Source organism: Scleropages formosus, chromosome 20 (genome assembly GCF_900964775.1).
Source record: "Scleropages formosus chromosome 20, fSclFor1.1, whole genome shotgun sequence".
NCBI lineage: Eukaryota > Metazoa > Chordata > Actinopteri > Osteoglossiformes > Osteoglossidae > Scleropages > Scleropages formosus.
This window is the reverse complement of record NC_041825.1, coordinates 2,787,462-2,808,736: the sequence shown is the minus strand read 5'-3', so window position 1 is coordinate 2,808,736 and position 21,275 is coordinate 2,787,462. Positions and strand designations below refer to the sequence as shown.

The window sequence follows — 21,275 nt, the reverse complement described above, 5'->3', positions numbered from 1 at the left end:
TTTCTCCAAAGCAACTTCCAATGAACACGGTGTAGTGTTATCAGCCCACACGTTATACACCAAGGTGACTTACACTGCTAGACTATACACTACTTACACTGGGTCACTCATCCATACATCAGTGGAACACACACACACTATGGGTGAACCTGAACAGCATGTCTTTGGATTGTGGGAGGAAACCAGAGCACCCGGAGGAAACCCACACAGACATGGGGAGAAAATGCAAAGTCCACACAAACTGAGCAAGGATCAAACCCACATCCTCTCACACCACCCAGGCGCTATGAGATAGCAGCGCTACTCACTGTACCATCAGGCCACCAAACAGCATCTCCCAACCAACACAGTCCTTTACATAAAATAAATCAGTAAAATATGATCAGACCACTAAACACATTATTAAATTAACCCATAAATGAAGACACTTTTTTCCTCTACTTCTCATTTGAACATTGAAATTAAGTACATTTTCTGTGGGCATAAAATTACGTAAACATTAAGGCGTTAAATGACATAAATAATGCGAAAGGTAAATAATAAAGAGGGGGAGTTATGTGGGTGACACTGAACAAAAAACACTGGCAGTAAAGGCTCTGGACCTTATAATTAAGTTCAGTTCCTGTTTAATTCAGTTTGTTTCTGCACAGCCTCCTTCCAAATAGGTTGCCTCAGATCACTTAACAGAGAACAATGGGAAAAGTGCAAACAAACATACCACTGTGTCCAATGGATGTGACAGCTTCAGAGACATGTAAATGTAAATGTAAGAGTAAATGGAAAGGTAAAAACAAAAGTAGATGTGTGTAAATGCAAATGTGAAATGTAAAAGTGAAAGCAAAAGTAACTGTAAATGTAAAAGTACATTTAAAGGCAAATGTAAAAACACAGACATGTGCACAGATTTTATAATCCCAGTGTGACGTGACAAGGGGGGGGTGTGTCCCCCCCATAGTCCCACTGAGCACTATTGGCCCTGTTTTTGGTGTCCCAGTGGCTGACGAGGCGCTACAGTTCTAACCAGCACTGGTGTACAAACATGGTTTTTACCACGGTGAATGGGCTCGTCTCTTCAGATAGGCTGGATGGAGACCGATATTCTTGTGAGTAATTTATAGACTTGATCGCACTCTATTACCAAACAAACGATCGACACCCCCCCCCCCCCCCCCCCACTTTGTGTCACCACCTTCTTTCAACTCGTTTCCACAGTGTTTACACTTTGTTTCTGGTGTTTCTGAGTGTCGCTGACCAATGACAACATGACGAACTTTACCTGTATTTTTCGGATGAATCGGTAAAAAATCGGCATTAAATTAATTGCTGTGTAAGGAGGGGTGGCCTTGTAAATTGGGTTGGTTTAAGTTTGTGGAGTGAGGTGTTTGTAGCTTTTGTTGGCATGTATGGAGGTGTGGAATTGCTTAAGTGGGGTGACTGAGTTCGTGGAATTGCTGCATTTGTTGAGGGTGAAGAGTATCTGACGGATGGATGGGGGGGGTCTGGAACACCACACTGCACTGTTGACCCTTCCTGAGGTGTCGTGGGCTTAACTCATCGAAGCACTGACGAAAGGAGGTGCCCAGTTGACAACCTCAATGAATTTTTACATATTTTTAGCTTCATGTAACACTTCTACAGAACGGACCTTGTGAACAAATCCAGGCACTTCTTTATGATTAAGTTTTGTTTAATAAAGAAAGTTGAAAGCGACCGGAAGCTGACAAACACCTGAGATGCTTACGGGAAGAATCCATTAACTGCGGAAATGATTTAGAAGATTGTGGAAATTACAGATAATTTCCAATTATTTTCCACACACACACACACACACACACACACACACACACACTTTCTGAACCGCTTGTCCCATACGGGGTTGTGGGAACCGGAGCCTAACCCGGCAACACGGGCACAAGGCTGGAGGGAGAGGGGATACGCTCAGAATGGGACGCCAGTCCGTCACAAGGCACCCCAAGCGGGATTTGAGCTCTAGACCCACCGGAGAGCAGGACCCGGTCCAACCCACTGCGCCACCGCGCCCCCCTTAATCATAAAATATTATATTAAATATTACAATTTCCGTGTAGTTAGAATGTAACGAAAATAGCAAAAGCTTGACAGATTTCAGTTACGTGAGGATTTTATTGAATCTACAGCAACAAGAGACCTCTACATTGTTAAGCTTTTATTGATTATGACTTAGTGGCAAAAGCAGCTTTTGAGTTACAAACAGATCAAGTTATGAACAGACTTTCAGTCCCATCCACACAGGTCCAACAGTCTTCCTTTCCCCCTCACACGGATTTACATTTATCTGACACTTTCATCCAAAGGTACTTACCATTTTTTACCCATTTACAGTATGCAGTTGGGTCATTTTACTGGTGCACTGTAGGGTAAGCACCTTGCTCAAGGGTACTACAGCTGGCATGCGAACCTGCAACTCCTGGGCCCAAAGGCAGCAGCTCTAACCACTACACTACGAGCTGTCCCTGATGACAGGAAGACGCACACATTAACAAGTGAAACACGACAAGTGTTAATGATCACACTTCACACTGGGAGGACAGAAGTGAGCGTGCAGATGTTGCCACATGGCAGTCTCGCACCCGTCCCTCACGCTTGGCCTTTCTTCTCGCCATTGCGCAGTTTGATGGCGATCTTCCGCTCGTGGCCTGCCGGGTTTGGTCGATTCGTGTCGCTGCTCGCTTCGCGCTTCATCCTCCCCTTACGACTGGCACCACCTACGGCCACGATACCACCTTACATGACTTCTTTAAAGATAAAATTGAGCTGCAGCCCTCCAGGGATGCTCAGTTCCCTAAATCCAATGAAATAATAATCCACTGCATATGATAGTCCAATGCATTGCATAATCCAATGCAATATCCAACTTTTCCAGTGTAATGCATCAAAATAATATACATGAAAAACTAATCGAAATATATAAAAGCTGACTCAAAAATTTTTTTTTACCGCAAAACCTGTCGGTCAGGTTGTAATATTCGCATTCGTCGTAGTGGCGCTCTTCAAACGGTGGGCTCTATGTTTTTCACTTCCGTGAAGCTCGTCCTCTTTTCACCATCAGGGTCGGAGCCTGTAACCCACCTGATGAAATTCTGGAATTCAAAGGGGACTTTTCCTAATAAAAGCAGAATTTATTGCACACCTATTGCTTTGGTGTGATGAAAGAGCCTTTTCTGAGTTTTGCCCTCTTTATGACTTTCTCGCTGCGTTTTTATAGTCTGCTCCACCCGCCCCTCCTATTCCTCGCACCCTTCTCCCTGCAGATTAATGATGGGCCAAGACAGGAGTGCGGCTCACACACAAAATGTGATTATGTTTAGTGCTTCGCTGTCATTCTGATTTTTTCACTTGTGCAGTTCCTCTCATTGCCAACACAGGTATCTTATTCCCCTTGTTCCCGAAAACCTGCAAGAAGTTCCTTTAATTTCTATATTCATGACTATATTAAGATGTTGCATATATATTTTCCTTCTTATCAATTTTAGCTCAGGTTATGGTTTCGGGTGAGCAGTGGTCAGATAATGAATGTTTTTTACGCAACCATTGCAAGGTTTTGCTCACCAACTCACACTCTCCACCCGTACATTAATTTTTAAAGCATTTCAGTATTTGCCTGTTTTACACCTTTGCACACACTTTGTCTCTCTTTAAATGATGGCCTTTAATAGTTCCGTTGTGATCCAGGTATGTTATTTATAGTTGGTTCATTAATGTTTAGCAGGTTTCGCCTTCTGCTAAGTGTTTATAGGTCAGGGGTGTAGGAATTTATCAGATGTTGGCATTAAATAATGAAAGGTGCAACAGTGACACCTCACCCTTCCTGGGCTTTAGGGTTGGATGTGGGATTTGAATCCAGCTCTAGCTCTTCAAGAGCTTGTAGGTTCTATCCATGTTTCTGGGTTAATCCCTCCATCCAAAGACATGTGCAGAAGAAGGCCGTGATAAATCACCTCTAATACCTTCCTGAGCCATAAAAATCACTCCGGTGAAATATAAGCACTGACTCACACATAAATACTGGGGGAAAACACGTCGTTTGCTTGGAGATGGCTTCACCTCCGTTACTGAGGGACCACAGTGAGAAGTACAATGGTTGGGGCAGAATATGGTACAGGGGATTGAGTTGTCACTCTTGAGTGAAAGGACCCAAGTTTGTACCCCTGCACATACTGTAGTACCCTTTACAAGGTACTAACCCTGAACTGATTCAGTAAAAACTACATAAGTGTCTAAAGAGCTAAAGAATTATAAATAGCTAGTACAGAATTCTAGTAATGTAATTTGCATTGAAAAAAATAGTGTGAAATAAATAATAACTTTATTTGGCCTCTGGTACTGTCTGGGGTGTCCTGTGGCAGACTGGCGGCATGCCTCGCACCGGGCTCTTGCTCACCGTGACCATGCTCGAGACAAGTGGTTATAGACACTGTGTGTGTGTGTGTGTGTGTGTGTGTGTGTGTGTGTGTGTGTGTGTGTGATTTGGCATCTGGGGAAATGCACCTGGTTTTTGGTACTGTTTGTTTCTCCTATATTCAGTGACAGAGAAACATAAGGAGGACTTTCACACACTTCTCCCATCTGCCAAACCCACTTGTACTGTTCTAAGCGCATATTTTAACATGTGTAAATATGCTGATGCCACAACTATTTGACATGGGGCTACTCATAATCACACATTCCAGTGTTTCTTCATGGTGTTCATTGATGTTTCTAGCCGTCTGTTCAACATTAATTGCACCTCCTCTTTGTACTTAGCCCCACACTTTCATTTATTTATTTAGCAGACACTTTTCTCTAAAGCCACTTCCAATGAACTCTATGTAGTGTCATCAGCCCACACACCTTATTCACCACAGTGACTTACACTGCTAGATACACTACTTAGACTCTATCACTCATCCATACATCAGGGGAACACACACTCACTTTGTCACTCACACACTATGGGGGAACCTGAACAGCATGTCTTTGGACTGTGGGAGGAAACCAGAGCACCCGAAGAAAACCCACACAGACACGGGGAGAACATGCAAACTCCACACAGACTGAGCGGGGATCAAACCCGCATCCTCTTGCACCACCCAGGCGCTGTGAGACAGCAGCGCTACTCGCTTTGCCACTGTGTTGCCAATATTGAATATCAACTTTCAATACGAATTTCACGTTCGGGGAAATTCCTTTGTTTTCAACTTTCTCTTTCCGTTTTCAAATGGCACTTTCATTCCTCAAATAAAGCTGTTATAGCTACAGGCTTGACTGTGTAGTTAGGCGTGAGCTTTAAAGAAAATCTGTAACCGGAAAAGTGCCGATGAACATCATTACAATACATGAAAAGACCACACTACAAAAAAAAGGCGTTTAGCCCGCCAGGTACAAAATGCGAAGTCGGGGAGCGGGAAAGAGCGCGCGGTACGGTGTGTCCATCACAGCGACCCGTACCCGAGCCTCAAGTGTCGTTTCTAATTTAATTATTCGCTGATAAGACCGTATAATAGATATCCAAATAATGTAAATCAATGTGTACTTACATATTTTATTTATATATATTTTTTTACAAATACTTAAGCCATACGACTGCGTGTTTTACATATGGAAATTTGTACACGACATTGCTCGTCTTCGGCCCGGAGACACGTGTCACCCAGGAGAGGAGACCCACGTGGTGCCTGAACGGGGTTGCGGGTCCGGATCGCTCTCCAAACATATGGTGCATCATCATGAAATACAGTTTATTCGGTATTCTGCTTTCCATGACACCAGTTACACCAACTACATTAGTGTTGGAGCCTTTTGTTTAATCAAATAGTTGTTGTTGCCATTGATCTTTGACCTCTGACCTTTCACGTGGCCAGGTGTACCTTTTAACATAGGAGGGGAGCTCTGGGCCCTGGGATGAACTGCTCTGTTGTGAATAAAGATGAGCGACTGTGGCCTGGATTTAGGAACTGTGGAGTGACACATAAGTGATGAAAAGTGATACTTCATTTGGACAGTGTCCATATGTCCATGGACACACTGAGGCCCTAGAATGGACACACGCCAGCACTTCATAGTTTCTCCCTGGAGCCTCTTCTGCATGCACATTTTTGCAAATACAACAGAAAACACCCAAAATGAGCTTGGATAATTTTCCAGGACAAATCAATGTTAAAAGAAATCAGTCGTCAAGAACTGAAACACATTGATTGATTGATTGATTGTTATTTGTTACCACTGACAAGTCCATTTGTCTCAACTAATTGAAAAAGCCCGGTGTTAAATGTCAATTAATTTTACCACTCTAGTGTGAGTTAATTAACCCAGTAGAACTAAATAATGCATTAATTATAAATTGCACAATTATGTCAATTTACTAAAATAGCACTTACTGTTTATTTACAGTTAGAGGTTATTATTTAGAGGCGGTGATCATACTTTAAGTTGTTTGTGACTGCAGTGACCTTCCTGCTCAAGTGTTCATTTTTAATTACCACGATTTTACCCCAGGTTTTCCTTATTTGATGGATTGTGTCTAAATTTGGGGTACATTGCTTCTGGGGGGACCATATTAAAACAACTTAGCTTGCAGGTGATGAGGGCAAATAAAATTATGTGTTCTGTAATTTGAAGGACGTTGTTTTACCCTGACCCGCCTAAGGGCCTGTAAAAAATTTAACAAGATTTCTAAAGCATTTAATGACACCTTTTCCGGAAATTACTGCAGGATGCCTGAAAATTAAGTGTTCCTCCAAATGATGCTGTATATAATGTATTTTGGGATACCTGAAATTCATTTCCACTATCTTTTTAATTTCAAATGAGATTTAAATATTTATCTAAAGATAAGATAATTATTTAAATATGAGATGTCTTATTTAGACATCATATCAAAAATATCTTTAAACCTGAAAATTACAGATTTGCACACCATACAAAGTGGTGAATGAAAAAAAATTGCCATTAAGTATCTTTTAGGAATGAGCTATAATTTTTAAAGTGAAATACTGTGGATTTGCACCAAGCCCCGGATACCCTTTTCTTTTCCCTGAGCATCGCTCTTGCAGTGGACAAAACATACTGAACGTCTGGAAGATATGTGGACAGAAAATAGAAAGAGAAAACAAAAGTTAGTGTCTGTTGTGTTCCCTGTACTACAAGCCACTGTCTTTCTGTTTTTTTTTTTTTTTTAAATTAATGCAAATGTGAAGATGAAGTACAAGGAACTGGGAACCTGGAGGGCAAGGTGTGTGTACATCGCTGAAGGGTCAACAGGACAACACACACAAAGGCCCACAGCCCTTCTCCACTGGGCTAGAATCAGAATGTCCGGTGTGTTTTTAATCACTGTCCAAAAAATAACCTGTGAGGAAGATGAAAATCATACATGATAGTGTGACCTGTTCTTATGGATTAGAACAAAAAAACTGTACACACACACACACACACACACACACACACACATTTTCAGAACCGCTTGTCCCTTACGGGGTCATGGAGAACCGGAGCCTACCCGGCAACACAGGGCGTAAGGCCGGAGGAGGAAGGGGACACACCCAGGACGGGACGCCAGTCCGCCACAAGGCACCCCAAGCGGGACTTGAACCCCAGACCCACCGGAGAGCAGGACTGCGGTCCAACCCACTGCGCCACCGCACCCCCTTTAAAAAACTGTACATCCACCTTGAATTTTGTATCATAGCAATTTCATGATGCTTCACATGAGTAATTTATTTTTATTGTCCAGCTATTAGGGGGTGGGTGGTGCAGTGGGTTGGACCGGGTCCTGCTCTCCATTGGGTCCGGGGTTTGCGTCCCGCCTGGGGTGCCTTGTGATGGACTGGCGTCCCGTCCTGGGTGTGTCTCCTCCCCCTACGGCCTTTCGTCCTGTGTTGCCGGGTTAGGCTCCGGCTCCCCGCGGCCCCGTAGGGGACAAGCTATTTGACTAAAGTGTTATTTTAGATGTGCAAATAAAGCAATTTGTGACACCATTTGCAATATTTTCCCTCTTGCTTCGACATGCAGCATTTCAATTAAAAACATCATGCACTTTACCACACTGATATCTAGAAGTGTATCACATGCCTTTGTCCCTCTTTGTCTTTGTGGTTAAACTGAACGTGCATAACCACGGCCATGAGTTTGCCTCCTTGCTGCTTTCAGATTCGTCACATAATTTTATTTTGGAAGGAGATAATTGGATGTATTTATAAAGCATCGCCAGACTTTTTCACCTCTCTCACCTCTTGCTTCCCAGCTGCCAGAATGGCGGGGTGTACAGTGACAGAGACCCGTGCAGGAAGACCACGCAGAGCACTGTGCTGATGACTCTCCTTCAGCAACCTGCCTTAACACTGCCCCATGGGACAGGTACGTACCCATCTTCTGCTCTCTGCACACTCACAATACATGTACATCACATATATAGTATATACCCAGTACATATACAGCATATATATATATATATATATATATAGTATATTCACAGTACATATATACAAAAATACAGTCCATATACAATAAATATACAGTGTGCGTATATATATATATATATAGAGAGAGAGAGAGAGAAAGTGCATTCACTGTAGATGTACAGTACATACATTGCAGATATATAGCATATATACAGTTTATAGACAGCATATATACACAGTATATTCACAGTATATATACAGTAAATATATGGTACATATACAGTACATATGTAGCACATATACAGTCCTTGAAGCAAAAAAGAGAAAGAACAGTACAGAAAAGAGAGCCACAAGATGAAAAAAAAAATTGAGTGTTCCAAGTATGAAATTGTATTGTTTTCATACCACTTTGGACAAATGCATCAGCTTGTGCCATGACCACTGCAGTAATTAATGAATCAGCACTTTCATGGACCTGGAGGATGGAGGTACAAGCAGGAGAAGCTGGCAGATGTATTAGCTGCCATCTCTGAGCCAAAGAGAAATAAAATGGCTTTATTTAAATAAACAACTTAATCATCGGGGTCAATGGAAGGAGGGAGATAATGAAGTCCCAGTCTGAAAAGAGAATGAATTATTCATTAGTCAGATTTTGTCTGCTCCCTTTACGTGTGTCCACTGCTTAGAGCTGCTGTTGGCCACGGAGCAGGAGATCGGGCTGCGGTGGGCAAAGGGCAAGTGCGGTAAATGTACATGTAAATGCTGAATTTTTCATACTTTGCATTCATATTTTTGTCTTGTGGATTTTTGTGATTTTTTTTTTTTTTGGGACTGTACAGCCGTGGTGAATGGTCAAACGTTTTACCAGTTGAATTTTTAAATCAAGTGACAACTCTTATGCCGTATTTCCTCTTGTAAAGCACATCCAACAAATACAACAGAGTAATGCAGTGTTGAGAGTGATGGAAACACTTTCAGTCACACTGAGATGCATCTATTTGACTTACAACAATTGGACTTCACAAGGAGTGTCATTTAATACCCCTACTTCATATATCCAATCAACTGTATCCATTTTAATGGTATTTGATGGTAATTTACATTCATTCATTTTAACTGACACTTCTCTCCTAGGAGACTTACTATTAAGTTACCTACAATTGTTTACCCATTCATACAGCTCAGTAATTTTACTGGAGCAATTTAGGGTAAGTACCTTGCTCAAGGGTACTGCAGCTGAGGGGGATTCGAACCTGCGACCTTGGGGGCCCAAAGGTAACAACTCTAACCACTGCACTACCTGCTGCCCCGATTTTAGCATGAATGGGTGTCATTTCTGGGGTCAATGGAAGAACACAGCAATTTGGTAATTACCATTGGAAATTCTGGTAATTACATGTGCAGGTTATGAGAATTCACCTACATGAAGGATTTTTCAGGAACGCATGACTTTGTTTTGGGGGGGGCTTTGAAACCTGTCATGAAACCTCAGAAATGAATGTGTGCTCCATAAAGACTCAACGCAAATGGGACGTTTTGTCGTTTTCAGTTTTTAACACAAGTCTTCAGTCGCTTTAATGAAGCGGAATGACGCATCTCGAATCGTGGACCTGGACAGAGCTCAGATGTGGATGGAATTCAAACACGACGCCAAATATGGGTGTCTTGGACATGTGTGTGGACAGGTTTTACATGGATTTTTCTTTGGATCTCTGGAAACCCTGATGTGTTTCTTGGGCCTAGTTGCCGCAACAGGTCTTGAATTGTCGTCCAAGTGAAGACGTTCGGCTGATGAAGGACGAATTCGGGAATTTCGTGCCTCGTTGGCCTCACCTGTGGCTGGAGTCAGAAAGCAGCCGCTGATCCGGGGTGTCGAGTTCTGTCCAGTCCGCTGGACACGGGTCCAGATCTGACCTCTTCGCAGGTGAGCGTGGGTTGCGTGGCGCAGTGAGCAGGAGGAGAATCACGCATCCACCACAGTGGACAGCGAACCCAGAGACGCACCCCGAGGCTGTTCAGCAGGGACCAGCTGGTGCTGGTCCTCCATCTCCAGACCACCTGCTTCTGCAGAACACTCATCGACACCCCCCCCCGCATCAATCAGGCTCAAGTGCAGGCAGGGAGGGACATGTCTCGCAGCTAATGTAGGACGGAGACCGTAGATGTGTTTGGCATGCTGTTCATTCTGTTACTATGAGTACACGCCAGGTACGCCCCATGATCAGAATGTGTTCCCAGCAGGGTAACAGGGAGACACGTCCGCTGCACGGAACACGTTATTGTGGACATGTGGCCTTTTTGGCATAAATATCCCTCTTAAGGGGGCGTTTGCCCCGGAAGCACTTTGTGACTCCTCACTGCTGGTGGTACCGTGTCGCGCTTTGGCTGAGCCAGTAAAGCGTTTCATTTGATTGGCTGCAGGAGTTATTGCTTCCGCTCCCATGTGGGAATATTCCCCTGCGGAACGGTGTCGGCGAACACCTCCACCTCGGTGTAAAATGCATCGACCACTTGCACAGTTCTGCTGGAAAGTATGTGAACCCCCAGTGTCCCTTAGTTTTACCATGAAATGGTTATTTAATGAGAATCAGTGTTCCTCGTGTGACATAATAGTCGTGTAATTATTATACATAATACACACATTGTCTGAGCCGCTTGTCCCATACGGGGTTGCGGGGAACCGGAGCCTAACCCGGCAACTCAGGGTGTAAGGCTGGAGGGGGAGGGGACGCACCCAGGACAGGACGCCAGTCTGTTGCAAGGCACCCCAAGTGGGACTCGAACCCCAGACCCACCGGAGAGCAGGACCCTGTCCAACCCATTGCGCCACCACACCGCTTTATACATAATAATATATCATATATATTTAATATATTATTATTAGTAATACTACTGCTACTACTACTGATACTAATAATAATAATAATAATAATAATAATTAGTAGGAGCTCCTGTCATAATAGGTGTGTAATGACCAGTTCCGCGTGTTGTTTAGAGGAAGTTGTGTAGCAAAAACACACAAGTAGTATAAAGGTGTAAAAATAAGTGAAGTCCAACTGTAATTGGTTAAACTAGGTAGGTAAGTACAGTCAGCGGTGTAAATCATAGTCATTTATCCATTTTATCGGTTTAATATTTAACATTTAGATTTTATACATTTACATTAATATTTTATACTGGGAAAAATGACCACCCTTGCCGGGTTCACATACTTTCAGGCACCAGTGTAAGTGTACGGCTGGTTTGTGTTTTTTCCAACCTACATTTTTACATCGGACCACTGATTTCAGAATGAAAACAGTGTCATTGCATTATTTAGTCCCTGGCACACTTAGAATGCAGGAGGAGGTTCGGGAGCACAGATGGTGAACAAAGAGGGACACGAGATACATGCGCCATGACTGATGTAACAGTGAAATAAAACAGGGCCTTTCACATAGTGAGCATTTCAATTTGGCCAGATTGTTTTACCCCACGATGGAATGATGTGCCATCCGTGCTGCACCCTGACAAGCCTGGCGCCCTGTGCTTCCGGGCTGAGCTCCGGACCACCAGGACCCCAATTTGGGCAAGAGCTTAATACTAATTGTGAATGAGAATGGTATTACTTTTACATTTTTTTATTTAGCAGACACTTTTCTCCAAAGCAACTTACAATGGCTACTACGTAGTGTTACCAGCCCACACACCTTATTCACCGTGGTGACTTACACTGCTAGATACACTACTTACGATGGGTCACTCATCCAAACATCAGCAGAACACACTCTGTGTCACTCACACACTATGGGTGAACTTGAACAGCATGTCTTTGGACTGTGGAGGGAAACCAGAGCACCCGGAGGAAACCCATGCAGAGAACATGCCAACTCCACACAGACTGAGCAGGGATCAAACCCACGTCCTCTCGCCCACCCAGGCACTGTGAGACAGCAGCGCTACTCACTGTGCCACCGTGTTTCCCAAAAAATATTATTTTATTAATATAGTATTAATATACAGTAGTATTAAAGTAATAGTATAGTATTTAGTATTAAAATATTTCTGATTTGTATTCTTAAAAGATCTTCACCTCTCACAGTTTGGTAAACTGCACTTAGAATACATACATACATACACTTTCTGAACCGCTTGTCCCATATGGGGTCACAGGGAACCGGAGCCTAACCCGGCAACCCAGGCCATAAGGCTGGAGGGGGAGGGGACACACCCAGGATGGGACGCCAGTCCATCACAAGGCACCCCAAGCAGGACTCGAACCCCAGACCCACCGGAGAGCAGGACCCGGTCCAACCCACTGCACCACCACACCCCCCTGTACTTAGAATAAGTGCCTTTAAACACTGAGCTTCAAGATTACCGCGGTGTTACTTGTTTTGGCTGAACCCTGGCTGATGTCCACTCTGGTAGACAAGGAACACGCAGAGCTCTGTTTACCGCTTGTTATATTAGATACTCCTGCAAATTATTTCATCCTCTTTGTAATATTAAAAAAAATAACTTTATTTCATACTTAAAGGAAAGTGTGTACAGCATTTGTGAGGCCCCAGCAATGATTTCTGGAACTGATTCTGTTTTGACGAGAAGAAAAAAATTGTTTGACATAATCGCCCAACATCTTGGACAAGGGAGTTAATTTGAATAACTTTGGGGGAAAAAAAAAAACATACAGTAGTTTATATTGCTCTGTTAAAAGAAAACTGGACAAAGCCACACCTTCTCCTGCCCTTCTTGAACATTTAGTCAGAGGCTCTTTACCACGGTGTTTCAACCACGATGACCGATAGTTTGGCCAATATGACTCAGCAGAGTCTATTACTGTCTCCTTCAGCCAAGAGGACTTCATTTCCATCATGTTAAACTGTCTTTCTCCTTCCACCATGATCTTCCCATTGCCCCCCCCCCGCCCCTCTAGGACAGGCTGACAAAGGTAGGTGCACATTATCTAAGTGCCAGTTGGAAAAGTGAGACATTTTCGAGATACAGCTCCCCCACCCCCCATGGAACCACTCAGCTCAGCTCAAGCTTTGGCGTCACCCTGTGGTGAGGTACAAATACTACCGCACTTACATTTAGATTGAGGGTAAAAACGGTAGGTTTCTGAGGCTTCTGGTCCAGACCATGGTGATATCCTGGTCTCTATGAACTACTGCACCTGCCTCCTATCTGGTCTTCTGCTCTCAAACCTCTCCAGCTAGTACAAAATGTTGAGTTTGACCTGCCAGAGTGTGTCCATGTACCACCCTCCGCCAACTCTCTTCTTTGGCTTCCTGTAGCTGCCCGTGTAAGTTCAAGACCCTTGGTAGGTTACGACCTGCAGGACCATCCATGGCTCTTCTCCTCAATACCTACAGGGCCTGATCAATCCCTACAGATATATATTTACATTTATTCATTTAGCTGACACTTTTCTCCAAAGCAACTCACAATGTTAAGATTACAATTATTTACCCATTTATACAGCTGGGTAATTTTACTGGAGCAATTTAGGGTGAGTACCTTGCTCAAGGGTACTACGGCCAGAGGTGGGGATCAAACCTGTGACTGCTGATCGGATATATAAACATGGACATAGCTGGATATATAAGCTATAAATACATTTATGTAGCAGGGTGGTCTTCCATTTTCAGTTCAAGGTAAATGTTGATCAAGGGCACTACAGCAGGGGTGGGATTTGAACCCAGGACCTACAGAGCACAAGTTGATGACACTACCTGCTACCCCCCTGTGTAACATATTATGGGATACCGGTGTATTTCATTTAAAATCAAACTACAGTATATCTGTGTACTATAGGTAATACAGTAGGGCTGTGGTTCGCATTGAAAGGAACGAAACCTGAACACTATTATCTGGTTTCCAAATTAGTGTAGATGCGCGTGTGGATTGAGAAAAATTAAGCCTAAATGGTAAATGCAGGACTGTGTAGGGTGTATTGCTTTTGTAAATTTTTTGGCAACTTATTAAACTTGCATATTATCTGTATATCTGTACATTGTATTATATTAATACTGTACAGATACTGTAGGCTACACTACAGCCTGTGTTTATTCATTATAATTATTGTGTATATGGGGTGCGGTGGCGCAGTGGGTTGGACTGCAGTCCTGCTCTCCGGTGGGTCTGGGGTTCGAGTCCCGCTTGGGGTGCCTTGCGACGGACTGGCGTCCCGTCCTGGGTGTGTCCCTTCCCCCTCTGGCCTTACGCCCTGTGTTACCGGGTAGGCTCCGGTTCCCCGTGACCCCGTATGGGACAAGCGGTTCTGAAAATGTGTGTGTGTGTGTGTATACTTGCAATTTATGCTGCGCAGAACGCGCCAAAGATTTTCACCACTTTTACGATGGTGGATTATGGTGAAGTTACGATAAAGTGATTTTGATTTTTTATTTTTTTTTTTATATTTTCTAAATCTTGCCGATGCTGCGACCGCACGCGCGCCGCCGATCGGTGGAAAATAGCTGGCGCGAGCCCGCGGCACGAGCCCACATTAGGCAGCGGTCGCCGGTGCGCGGCAGCGCATTGGCTCAGGCCGTCTCGCGCGCGGCGGTGACGGAGTCGCGGGAACCACCCCGTGGCGCGCGCGCTTAGCACTGCTCGGCCATGGGAGAGCGGTGGAAAACGCTGGAAATTTCTGGAAAGACCGTTTCGCTGTTCGGGGCTTTCGGGCGACATGGAGCCGTACGTTCAGACCCAGCGAGGGCCGCTTTAAACTGCGCTTTCTGCTCCCACGACTCTGTATAAAAGTGAATTATAATTGTGGCAGCGAAACTGTATTTAGCACTTACTCGACGCCGCTAGCCGTTGCGCACAACTGAGTTTGAACTTAGTGCAGTAAAAAAGTGTGGTGAAAAAGCCGAGAGAGCGGTGCCTAGTTTGTAAAGCTGACGCAGCGCTGACGGAACGTTTTAAAATTTATTTATTCAACCTCTTATCTGTATTGTTTGTTGAATTTATTTTTTGTATGTGCTGTTTTCACTGACTGTGTGTGTGACGTGTTTGTACTCTATCTCTGTGGTAATATTTCCATAACTTTGCTAGTAAATTACTTTATGATCACACATTTTATTTATTCAGTCAGTGTGTTTCTCGACCCCAACACCTGTGCCTACAGTAAATCCATGTGAAAACATGGGACAGCTGGTAGTGTATTGGTTACAGTTGCTGCCTTTGGCTCCAAAAGGTCACAGGTTCAAATCCTACCTCTGGCTGTACTACCCCTGAGTAGTAAGGTTCCTTAAATTACTCCAGTGAAGGTATCCAGCAGTATAAATGGGTAACTAATTGTTGGTAATTTACCAACGTAAGTTGCTTTAGAGAAAAATGTCAAGTAAATGAAGAGGCAGTTAGGATGGTGTTTTGCACTGAAGCTCATGGGTTCAATTCTCATTCCTGCTGTAGTACCTGTATCATACAGGTACAATTTGCAGGAGCTGGTTTAGAAGGAAATTCTAAGTAGAACCACACTGCTATGTTACACTAGTGGGGCATTACATTTACTCATATATTTAGTGCTCTTCTCCAAAGCAACTTAGAATTATTTTCACAACTGGGTAAATTTACTGGACCAATTTAGAGTAAGTACCTTGCTCAAGGGTACTACAGTCAACAGTGGGAACTGAGCTTGCAACGTCTGGATCCAAGGTGGTAGCTCTAACCACCACTCTGCCAGATTTCCCCCGAAATCCAAAGGTTGCAGGTTCTACTCGTACTGTAATTAAGGCTGTTGAAGGTCTGAAGATTCTGGGTTCAAGTCCCGCTCAGGGTTCTTTAACTGATCCAGTAGGAACACTGTGCAGCATGAATGTGTAAATAAGCAGTTCCAGCACCGTGTGTCACCTTGGACAGCGATGTCAGGAAAAACACCTGTGTGTTTCAGAAGTGCCTCCCTCCAGCACTACAGAGCTGCCATGGTGCTGAGTGGTGCAGGGGATGCCCTTGGTTACAGAAACCAGCTGTGGGAGTACAACGAGTCGGGACCTGCAATCCATCAGGTCTGTCCATCTCTAACTCGCTGGAATGCACATCAAGGGAGACACGGGACAGTGTTTCTTCACAGCCGTATTTTTTTCATAAGGTTCACTTTGCATTCGTAGTACGGGTGGTCCTCGACTTACCGCATATGTAACTTACAACCACCAGGACTTAGGACCATTGACCTGTTAAAAGTTCTTTTATTTTCAAGTCCCAATTTCTAAGAAACGCTCTTATCTGCCGTACGAGAACATCGGCTGGCCACGCTCTCGTTGTTTGGGTGTCACTCAGCGTTTAGTCGCGTAGTGGTTGTGTTTGGTCACATCTTTTCGTTTGTGATTCCTTGTCACTTACATTTTATTAAAAATGGCAAGGTGCTGAAAAGAAAAAGCAGAAGATGCATTTAAAAATTAAAAGTAAAACTGCAATATGAAAATATAATACTGTACTGGATTAATGCTATACTAAATGGGTAATATTTTAATATGATTAGCATTTAATTCAATTTATTTTTATAGAGCTCTTCTTACACAGTGACACAGAGTGCTGAACAAAGGCAGAAGACAAACAAGACAGTTGACTGTATATTAGAGAAATACATTATCCGTGCAATTATTAAAGCTATAAGTGAGTTTGCCTTCTGGCCATGGAGGAAAGGAACAAAAAAAACTGCCAACCAAAAGGCAGAGGAGGAAAAAAACCTCTGGGGGTCCAAGTGCCAGTGGCTGCTAGACTAAAAGGCTTTTAAGTCGGTTTACCACTAATAACAACATTGTAGTTGAGTATTAACTTGATGTCTCAATTCATGTTGCTACATCTCGTCCATCATGGCAGGCGCTTATCACCCTCAGTCAGCATGGGGTGCTGGTATCACAACCAGATACTGGTATCACAATAGCATGCGGAAATGAGTGAAGAAATATAACAAAGTCCATAATATGGTGTGGTATTCGTGCGTATTGATCGTTTATATATTCCTATGGCTCTTGTAAGGGGGTTTTCAACTTAAAATAAAGTCGACTTACAACGGGGTCCTTGGAGCAGAACTGTGCAGTAAGTGGAGGACCACCTGTTCACAGTTTAGACACACTGTTCCTCCAAACTTTATGAACACGACTGTTCACTCTGACTGGGTTGGTCACAGATTACTTTGAGCATCACATGCTGGACATTAAGATGGTTTAGGCAGAGCACCGCATATGTTATAATGCAGGGTGGCTAGGATTGGTGATTTATAGTATTATAATAGAAATGGTAAATTGGAATTCACATAATATTATGCATGATGGTTTTATGAAAATGCATTTCTCCTCTGCTTATACGATCTCTGTGGAGCTTTTGTGGTAAAGAGACAATGGTGATGTCCTCAGGAGCTGCAGGAACTTGGTGGAATTGAGAACATCTGCACTGAGCTTCCAGACTGGCCGGTGAGTGATGACACCGTCCTGCACCTTGCCACAGCCGAGGCCCTTGCCACAGGTGAGCAAAGGACACCATCCACTACAGCTCGCTGTGCTTATGCGAGCACAAAATACTGCATTTTTCACAAACATATCTGTTCGCTTGTGCTCGTTTTCAGGAAAGGAGGGCGAAGACCTCCTACATGAAGTGACGTTTCGTTATGTAGAAGGAATGAAGGATATGGAGGGTAGAAAGCCAGGCCCTTCGAGCATCTGGGGTAAGAGGAAAAAATAGTGCTTTCTTGTGCAAGTTCTGCAGCTCTGATAGTGAGTCCTTTCAACACTAGTAATACTGTCTAAAATGACTGTACGCGATACACTGTGTTAATAACCATCCTCGTTTCTGCGTGTCCTTCAGGAGTGTCTCACCTGAGGCCAGGTTCTGAAGGGGGCTACAGGGTGCCCTACAACCCGGAGGGGACAGGCTGTGGAGCTGCCATGAGGTCCATGTGCATTGGACTGAGGTAACAGAAAAAGTCTCTTTTTTTTGGTTTCTTTTTTCTAATTATTTTAATGTTTTAATTAAAAGTAATGGGTGATGGCAGCATAGAGACAAACAGTACACTGAGAATTGCAAGTAGATTCACATACATAAGACAGGGAAAAGATGACAGTACAGGTGGTCCTCCACTTACAAAGGGGTTTCGTTGCAACGACCGTCACAAGTTGACTGTTGTACAGTACTGTGTTACAGTATATGCTCAATGAAGATATGACAACATGCATGAAAGCTGCTGTTGTGTTTTGTTATGTTTTTCACTAATTTCAGACATTTATGTTAAAATAATATTAATATAGAATAATTATATAAAGGTAATTATAAAATGAAATAAAGCACTGGTGTAGTTAATACTTGAGGGGGCGCGGTGGCGCAATGGGTTGGACCAGGTCCTGCTCTCCGGTGGGTCTGGGGTTCAAGTCCTGCTTGGGGTGCCCTGCGACGGACTAGCGTCCCGCCCTGGGTGTGTCCCCTCCCCCTCTGGCCTTACGCCCTGAGTTGCCGGGTTAGGCTCCAGTTCCCCGCAACCCCGTATGGGACAAGCGGTTCAGAAAATGTGTGTGTGTGTGTGGTTAATACTGTACTGTACTCATGAATTCTCATGTTTTTGCTTGCTTGCCATTTTACAAAAAAGTAACTTGAAGTGAATTATAAAGGGAAAGTTTGTAAACAAAATGCATTTGCTGGTAAACACCAAAACATTGACTGAGATGCGAACAATAAGAAATAATGTGCTTTGCGGCAGCGCAGCCAGTGAATATTACCATGCAGCAGACGGTCTGCTAGCACTCAAAAATAATGTAATATGGCCGATGGGATTCCTGTTAAGTCCTACTGTTGTAAGTCGCACATGTTGTAACTTGAGGACTACTTTTATTTCAAAGGTATGATCCCAGGCCACTGTCTGAGGTCTGCAGCCCAAAAAGGGGTGTAGACTTTTCAGAACTTGTCCAAGTCATTATGTTACTGTTAATTTTCCTAGCAGGAAAAATGTTAAACACTTGTCTTCCATTTCCTCTTTACAGAGAGAACTTCAGATGTTGACCATAACTGTAAAATATATTTCCTTCCCAAGTATGTAAGAGTAATCAGCCTATATTCTGTATCCTTGACAGTCAAGCATATAGAACGACATTTCTCTGCACAGTGTTCCCTCCGCCTTGTTTCCTTGGTGTCCGTAGGTACCCGTGGCCGGAACAGCTGGCCACCTTGGTGAGCGTTGCTGTGGAAACAGGCAGGATGACCCACCCTCATCCCACAGGCTTCCTGGGTGCCGTGGCAGCCGCCCTGTTCACATCATACGCTGTCCAGCGCAGGCCACTGCTGACCTGGGGACTGGGGCTGCTGAAGGAGGCCTGTCCAGTTGCTCGCAACTACATCAGATCCCAAAACTATGCCGTAGAAGAGACCGAGAGAGACTGGGGATATTTCCCCGAAAAGTGGGAATGGTGAGAGGACTGATGAGGCGTGTGCTGTACACTTTATGTTATATTACATTGCACTGACCTCGCTCTGTCATTCCTGCACCACGTTGGTTCGCTTTCTCCCAGGTACCTGGCGGAGAGAGGTCTGTCCACAGGTGAGGGCCCAGTGCAGTGGCCACACCCATACAGCCCGGCTGAGAGGGACGCGGCCTATAAGACCTTCAGCCTGGCCGGGTGGGCAGGCCGCAGCGGGCACGACGCTCCGATGATCGCCCTGGATTCCCTGCTAGGGGCAGGGTCTGACTGGGCCGAGCTGATGAGCCGCGCAGCTTTCCATGGAGGTGAGACTTCAGTTGGTTTTTTCCCTCACCTTTGAAACTAGAGGTTTCAGACCAGACTTCTGCACAGTGGTGCAGCAGGTAGTGCTGGTGCCTCAACCGCGTGATCGGACATAGGCTGGATCCCCATTTGGTCTGTGTGGAGTTTGTATCTTCTCCACATGTTCGTGTGTTTCCTCCTGAAGTCCAAAGATGTATTTCAGGGAACTGGTGACTCTAAATTGGCCATAGAGTGAGTAGTGGGTTACATTACTCTGCTGTATAAGTGGGTAAAAGATTGTAGAGACACAAGTGACAGCTAAATACTACTGAATAATCACTATGTCACTTTGGAGGCAAACATCTTCTTAATGAATGAAGGAATACAAATACCCAGAACGTGCTGATAAAGTTACTCCATGTATCGCCAATAACATATTGAATGAGAAATCTTTACATTTGTCTGACACTTTTCTCCCAAGTGACCTACATTTATTTACTCCTTTTTTTTTTACAGCTGGATAATTTTAAACTGCACCAGTTCAGGGTTAGGAGCTTGACCAAGGGTACTATAGCAGAAAATGAGATTTGAACCTGCAACCTCCAAGTCTTACAGCAGCAGCACTAACAACTACGCTGCCCCTTTATCACCTGAAACATGGTTAATAGTGTGCAAAAAGCCATTATGTTGATATGCAACAACTGCACATTATTTCTGCTAGTTAGAGCACTGTAAGGGCAAAGGTCAGCTGTACTGTGGTTATTAATAATTTTGCGTTGCTTCGGAGAAGTGTTTGCCGAACGAGCAGATGTGGAGCAGAAAAGAGGTGTACGAACACTGCAGCGTCCTGCCATCGCCTTCTTTCCGCAGGTGACAGTGACAGCACGGCTGTGATCGCGTGCTGCTGCTGGGGTCTGCTCTATGGTACCAGGGGGGTCCCTGAGTGCAACTACTCAAATCTGGAATACAGGGACAGGCTGGAGCACTGCGCTGACAAACTGTACACACTGTCTCACTGAGAGCAAAAGGGGCAGAGTGCCTACTATAATTCACTCACAAAATTTACAGCTGAACTAATGTATCAGTAACCATCAATAAATTAATTTCAGCAAAGTGAAAGACAGTGAGTGCTCTTGATGGGAATTGCAGAAAATGAGTGACATACAAGATTAAGCGGTCTGCTCTG

General features: G+C 44.0%; 1 protein-coding gene and 1 pseudogene across 3 annotated transcripts; one reads left to right on the top strand and one right to left on the bottom strand.

Annotated features, from left to right (window-relative positions):
• Positions 1–2,616: 2,616 nt before the first annotated feature.
• Positions 2,617–4,429, bottom strand: LOC114909216 (nuclear protein 1-like; annotated as a pseudogene).
• Positions 4,430–14,953: 10,524 nt separating this feature from the next.
• Positions 14,954–21,208, top strand: adprh (ADP-ribosylarginine hydrolase). 3 transcript variants are annotated; one of them, XM_018749810.2, is made up of 8 exons: positions 14,954–15,095; positions 16,297–16,408; positions 17,759–17,867; positions 17,968–18,066; positions 18,207–18,312; positions 19,529–19,795; positions 19,898–20,112; positions 20,960–21,208. In XM_018749810.2, exons 1-8 carry the CDS (start codon positions 15,088–15,090, stop codon positions 21,106–21,108), a joined length of 1,065 nt encoding a protein of 354 aa, XP_018605326.2. In that variant the 5' UTR covers positions 14,954–15,087; the 3' UTR covers positions 21,109–21,208. The 3 variants fall into 3 exon arrangements, with proteins under 3 accessions (XP_018605326.2, XP_018605325.2, XP_018605327.2); XM_018749809.2 differs by having other exon boundaries at positions 14,955–15,095; positions 16,294–16,408; XM_018749811.2 differs by lacking the exon at positions 20,960–21,208 and adding an exon at positions 20,606–20,625 and having other exon boundaries at positions 14,955–15,095; positions 16,294–16,408.
• The last annotated feature ends 67 nt before the right edge of the window (positions 21,209–21,275 follow it).

Coding starts and splice junctions, on each gene's coding strand:
- adprh (XM_018749809.2), top strand. Junction 16,409..17,758: donor CGGGACCTGCAATCCATCAG/GTCTGTCCATCT, acceptor TGATGTCCTCAG/GAGCTGCAGGAACTTGGTGG. Junction 18,067..18,206: donor AGGCCCTTCGAGCATCTGGG/GTAAGAGGAAAA, acceptor CGTGTCCTTCAG/GAGTGTCTCACCTGAGGCCA.